The sequence below is a fragment of the Haliotis asinina genome, chromosome 8 (genome assembly GCF_037392515.1).
Source record: "Haliotis asinina isolate JCU_RB_2024 chromosome 8, JCU_Hal_asi_v2, whole genome shotgun sequence".
NCBI lineage: Eukaryota > Metazoa > Mollusca > Gastropoda > Lepetellida > Haliotidae > Haliotis > Haliotis asinina.
The window spans coordinates 5,393,633-5,400,267 of NC_090287.1; the positions used below are offsets into that span (position 1 = coordinate 5,393,633).

The window sequence follows — 6,635 nt, forward strand, 5'->3', positions numbered from 1 at the left end:
GGATAAGGGAAAATAAACAAAATTTAATTCAGAAATAAATTTTAACTGCCTTGTCCTAGATTTACTCTAGTCTGTACCTGTATACACACAGGCCATTAATAGCATGTAAGCAGCCAATCACCCACATGTACCCTGACCTGTGATATGTACCCTGCCTGCCACCCACATGTACCCTGCCTGCCACCCACATGTACCCTGCCTGCCACCCATATGTACCCTGCCTGCCACCCACATGTACCCTGCCTGCCACCCATATGTACCCTGACCTGTGATAATATGTACCCTGCCTGCCACCCACATGTACCCTGCCTGCCACCCATATGTACCCTGACCTGTGATAATATGTACCCTGCCTGCCACCCACATGTACCCTGCCTGCCACCCATATGTACCCTGACCAGTGATAATATGTACCCTGCCTGCCACCCACATGCACCCTGACCAGTGATAATATGTACCCTGCCTGCCACCCACATGTAACCTGCCGATAACCTGTACATTACTAACCATCTCCTTGTACATGGCCTGTCACTTGACTGTCACCTTCATGTAACCTGCCAATAATCTGTACATTCCTAACCATCTCCTTGTACATGGCCTGTCACTTGACTGTCACCCACATGTAATCTGTCAATAACCTGTACATTACTAACCATCTCCTTGTACATGGCCTGTCACTTGATTGTCACCCACATGTAATCTGTCAATAACCTGTACATTCCTAACCATCTGCTTGTACATGGCCTGTCACTTGACTGTCACCCACATGTAACCTGCTAATAATCTGTACATTCCTAACCATCTCCTTGTACATGGCCTGTCACTTGACTGTCACCCACATGTAATCTGTCAATAACCTGTACATTACTAACCATCTGCTTGTACATGGCCTGTCACTTGACTGTCACCCACATGTAATCTGTCAATAACCTGTACATTACTAACCATCTCCTTGTACATGGCCTGTCACTTGACTGTCACCCACATGTAATCTGTCAATAACCTGTATATTCCTAACCATCTGCTTGTACATGGCCTGTCACTTGACTGTCACCCACATGTAATCTGTCAATAACCTGTACATTACTAACCATCTCCTTGTACATGGCCTGTCACTTGACTGTCACCCACATGTAATCTGTCAATAACCTGTATATTCCTAACCATCTGCTTGTACATGGCCTGTCACTTGACTGTCACCCACATGTAACCTGCCAATAATCTGTACATTCCTAACCATCTCCTTGTACATGGCCTGTCACTTGATTGTCAGCTGCATGTACACTAGCATCATGTTATGTACCCTGACACCACCTCTATGTACCCTGACATCACCTCTATGCACCGTGACATCACCTCTATGTACCCTGACATCATCTGGATGTACCGTGACATCACCTGAATGTACATGACATCACCTGAATATACCGTGACATCACCTCTATGTACCCTGACATCACTTCTATGTATCATGACATCACCTCTAAGTACCCGACATCACCTCTATGAACATGACATCACCTGAATGTACTGTGACATCACCCATAGGTATGTGGGATCTGTATATGCCTGTTTATCAAGTCCCTGACATCACACATATGATAAGTGCTCTGACATCACCTGAATGTACCATGACATCACCTGTATGTGCGTGGGCTCTGTATATCCCAACTTATCAAGACCTTTTTGGAGTCCTGTATGAAGTTTGAATTCTGTGAACTTGGTATGATGAGTTGAAAAATTAAGAGCTGGGTTCTGGAACAAAACGTATACAGCTGAAGTCATGGAAGAAGTCTGTGCGAAAATGTTTATCTAGCAGCAACAAAATATGAACTAATTTATCACCGATTCATAATGTCTCAAAATACTTTTCAGTGAAATTGCAGACTACAGGTTTATCAACCTTGAGATGCTATGTACAATTTTTTTTTAATCAATACAATTTAAACAAGGAACTCTTGAATTTCATGCCTACGTTCAAATACTGACCATTATCTAACCAGATATATCACACTAACAGTAAAGAGTATTTTCACATTTGCATACAGTTGTATGCAAAGTCATGCATGCAAGAAACTAACACTAACCAGTTTATGTCAGACTTCTTCAGATTCAGATACTAATCTGGTTATCAGTCACAGGCACTACCTTGACTATAAGTGACCCTGTCACAAACACTACCCTGACTAGAAGTGACCCTGTCACAGACACTACCCTGACTAGAAGTGACCCTGTCACAGGCACTACCCTGACTATAAGTGACCCGGTCACAGACACTATTCTGGCTAGGAAGTACCCTGTTACAGAAATGTACCTCTCCATAAGGGACCCTGTCATAGACATGCACCTGGCTATAAGGTACCCTGTCACAGACATGTACCTGACTATAAGGGACAAGGGTGAAGTGGTCTCCTGCTGACTGCTTGTTCTTCCAGCCATGGGATGCAAGTATCTTTGGATCAAACCCACTGTATGTCTGCCCTTTGTGGTGATTGAACTGCTCCCTCTTGCACGATATCACTAATGGGGTCTTGAATGTTGGCCGGCGCTTCTTTTGCAGTGCCAACAATTCTTTTCTTTCCTTGGCTTTTTCAACCCTTTGGACCATTTTCTGAGGAAGTGTGATTCTTGGCAAGCTATTATTAATATGTGTCTGAAAGAGGGAAAAGAGGGGCTCTGATTCAGTCATAGTTTGTAGAGACGACTTATACGCAAACTTGCAGAGACATGGTGAGTGAAGAGATTCACAACACACAGGATCTTAAGGTACATATCAATGTCAGATTCAAATCACAGTAATATCTGTCACAGCACAAAGAATAAGTGCTGAAGTTCTACTTCTACAGGATTCAACTTCGGACAATGGTAGTTTCTCTATATACATGACATTTATCATGACAAGAAAAATATTTAATTCTTAGACAAACACAGACATATGCTTGTTGACATTTGTTAACTCACTGTCTTCATCATCAACCATGCTTCAGAGAGCAAAATATGCAGAGTTCGGACATTCAGCGTTAGGCTCTTTTCACATTTTCAAGATCAACAATGTATGAAGAATCACTTTTTAATAATACATGACAATTTTATGGATAGCAACTTCTTGGGTTTATTTTCACGACGATTCAGGGCTTATCCTAGCCCCCTCATCAGGTTGAGCTGAAATGAACACTAAGGCTAACTGTTAACTCTGCCCATGACCTGACAATGCTTATGACGTCACTTGTGAGGTCATGGGCAGAGTTAACAGTTAGCCTTACTATTCAGTTCAGCTCAACCTGATGAGGGGGCTAGGATAAGCCCAGGAACGTCGTGAAAATAAACCCAAGAAGTTGCTATCCATAAAATTGTCATGTATTACTATGCCAACTTCTAAATGCCTGTGAAGAATCACACTTTTTAATATATGAACAAGGAAGAAGGAATGTGCGCGAGTCTGTAAAATAACCTGTCGTTAAAACATACTTACAGAAGACAGTCTGTGACACGTGATCAGCTGATCCAAAACCCGGAACAGGTAGGATCTATCCATGTTGCCCTAGTGATGATGTTGTTATGCTAGCTAATCACTGTTGTTCTCTGAAAGCATGAGCATTCATTATTCATGTGATTACAACGTGGAATGCTTGGCACCTTAAAAGGTGACTGAATGGATTGAAGTGAGGCATGGTGACTTGGATGACAGTATGTCCCTGTACACAGAGATGACGTGTACTTCTCTTCATAATAGTATGTCACAAAATCTGTTTTATAATGAGTGATTGAGTATGGTTTTATGCTGCTTTTAGCAATATATCAGCATTACCACGGGGTGGGGGTGGGGTGAGGGAACCAGAAATAAGCATACAGTACAGTAGTTCTGGCGATCAACAGCTCATCTCATATAATAAGAGCTCAACTTCTTGTGTCGTGTTGATAAACATGAATACTGAGGGCCTAGCGAATTATCACAACCAAACCTCTCTCAGCTCAATATTCCATCCACATGTTGGTTTACAACTCACTATCACATCACAGTTATTAATTGGGTTTTAAAGTGCTTGGCAGGGAGCGCTTTGGTGTGTGTATGGAGCTTACTTAAACTCCTTACAGTAAACGCATTGTTTGGAGCATCAGTCATAGCCCTGTTTTCAGAGTGACCGGTTATGCTAGCTGTTTGGATCGACTGGATAATATTGCGTTACGTTCGAATTGCTGGTAGAAATGAATGCCACCCAACATGTTTCAGTTTTAACTTTAAAGATATAGCTGAAACATCCCATATTACATGGTGTGTGTCTCTCTCTTAATGCACGCACGCAGGTACACACAAGAAATCAAGAAAATAAATGTACTTTCAATTTTTTTAAAAACATTAGCATTCTATTCATATATATGAATATATATATATATGAATATATAGCAGAATTTCACTAGGAAAACTTAGGATAACAAATCAAACAGGTTACTAATGGAAGGAGGGCGCTGGCTGAATGTTTTGAAAGATAACCGACTTTGCAGTCTTTGTAGTCAAGTCATATGTGACGAATTCCATGTTTTACTAATATGCAACCACTTGTTGAACAACGAATGTCATTTTAAAGAAAATATTTTTTGTGTGAATCCCTTTATCTGTACATTTTTCTCAGGTTATCAACCACTTATCAAGCACTCACTCTCAAATTATACAAATGTCTGAAACACTGTCCCTTTTCAAAAGACATCATGTAAATATTTTACTTACATATATATACACATGTAAGTTCTATGTTTCACCTTTTGTGTTTTTATTTTGGTTTTTTTTTCTTAGAACAGAATGAAAAATCTGTTCTGTTTTGTTACATGTCACTTCAGAGTATAGTAACAGCACATTCTGTTCTCTCTTAGTTCACTAGTGAATAGAGTGAAAAGCAGTAGAGTTGTTATGAGAAGTTGAGAATGTTCTCAAGCACTTTACTTTGTATCTTTCATGCTATAAGTCTTACTATAAAAATAATTATCATTACTATTATTATCAGCTTAAATTAAGCCTTATATAGCCAACCATAAATTGTGTTGTTTGTCTGTCTTTTGTGAGGTCTGCCTTATGGGAACATGCCGTGGTTGCGGGGATGCACAACCTCCTTTTTGAACTGAAATTTTGTTTTATGACTATTGAAACTCAGGTGAACATGAAGTGTGCACCCCCGATCTGCGCAATGGGGAACCGATGACATGTGTGAACCAAGTCAGCGAGCTTGACCACCCGATCCTGTTAGTCGCCACTCACGACAAACCTGGCTTACTGAAGGAGAACATACTAATCCGGGTTACATTTTTGAAGTAAGCATATTACACGGAAGTATATTTGAAGTTCAAATAGTCTGACCTGGCGCGTAGTAAACCAGTTGTTTCGTGTATGCCGTATAGGTTGCACTGTTGAGCATTGTATTTAGTTAGTATTGAGGGCCTGTCCTACCTTTTCAAATAAATCATGTGTAAGCCCACTCTTCTTTCTCTTTTCTTTTTTTAAATAGTGGTTGCTACACCCCTGCTGACGGTGGTTGCACTTGAATTTTACTGCATGCTTATGCAGGTGCAATCGCTGATTTTCAGTGATCCAGTTATTTATTTGTCAGAGCAATTTCCCCCTTTACACCAAACTGATGTGTGTTTTTTTATCTGTGGATAGTTAGGGCGGTGGGGTAGCCTAGTGGTTAAAGTGTTCGCTCCTCTAGGTAGAATGTGGGAAGCCTATTTCTGGGGTTCCCAACCATCATGTTGCTGAAACTAGGCTCACTCAGTCACTGTGGATAGTTAGGGCGGTGGGGTAGCCTAGTGGTTAAAGTGTTCGCTCCTCTAGGTAGAATGTGGGAAGCCTATTTCTGGGGTTCCCAACCATCATGTTGCTGAAACTGGGCTCACTCAGTCACTGTGGATAGTTAGGGCGGTGGGGTAGCCTAGTGGTTAAAGTGTTCGCTCCTCTAGGTAGAATGTGGGAAGCCTATTTCTGGGGTTCCCAACCGCCATGTTGCTGAAACTGGGCTCATTCAGTCACTGTGGATAGTTAGGGCGGTGGGGTAGCCTAGTGGTTAAAGTGTTCGCTCCTCTAGGTAGAATGTGGGAAGCCTATTTCTGGAGTTCCCAACCGCCATGTTGCTGAAACTGGGCTCATTCAGTCACTGTGGATAGTTAGGGCGGTGGGGTAGCCTAGTGGTTAAAGTGTTCGCTCCTCTAGGTAGAATGTGGGAAGCCTATTTCTGGGGTTCCCAACCGCCATGTTGCTGAAACTGGGCTCATTCAGTCACTGTGGATAGTTAAGACTGGCCTTTCTCTTTCACTATATAACTATATTGCAGTCTTGGTGTCCTGGAGATTTCTCACCGCTGGTTTGGATGATAAGGCACACGTACATTGTATCGTCTCGAGTGGTATTCAGTTTGCTTCACAAACATGTTGACATACAGATAAGTTTTCAATCGGATAGTTTAACGTCACTTCCGATTGTAGTGCGTTTGGCTGTTAGAACGAGTCATTTGGCTGTTAGAACGAGTCGTTTGGCTGTTAGAACGAGTCGTTTGGCTGTTAGAACGGGTCATTTGGCTGTTAGAACGGGTCATTTGGCTGTTAGAACGAGTCGTTTGGCTGTTAGAACGAGTCATTTGGCTGTTAGA

At 41.8% G+C, this 6,635-nt stretch overlaps 1 protein-coding gene across 4 annotated transcripts in view; it reads right to left on the reverse strand.

Annotated features, from left to right (window-relative positions):
- LOC137295471 (probable ATP-dependent RNA helicase DDX28) overlaps positions 1-4,071 on the reverse strand; it is a 30,927-nt gene extending 26,856 nt beyond the window's left edge. The window contains exons 1-4 of one of the 4 annotated variants that reach the window (XM_067826862.1): positions 3,851-4,041; positions 3,473-3,582; positions 2,381-2,653; positions 1,642-1,755 (exon numbers count right to left, since the gene is read on the reverse strand). In XM_067826862.1, coding sequence (XP_067682963.1) covers positions 1,642-1,755; positions 2,381-2,653; positions 3,473-3,535 — 450 coding nt within the window. In that variant the 5' untranslated portion in view covers positions 3,536-3,582; positions 3,851-4,041. Of the gene's footprint in view, positions 1-1,641; positions 1,756-2,380; positions 2,654-3,472; positions 3,583-3,808 lie in introns of all 4 variants that reach the window. The other 3 variants (XM_067826861.1, XM_067826863.1, XM_067826864.1) reach the window with 3 other exon arrangements.
- Positions 4,072-6,635: the final 2,564 nt, after the last annotated feature.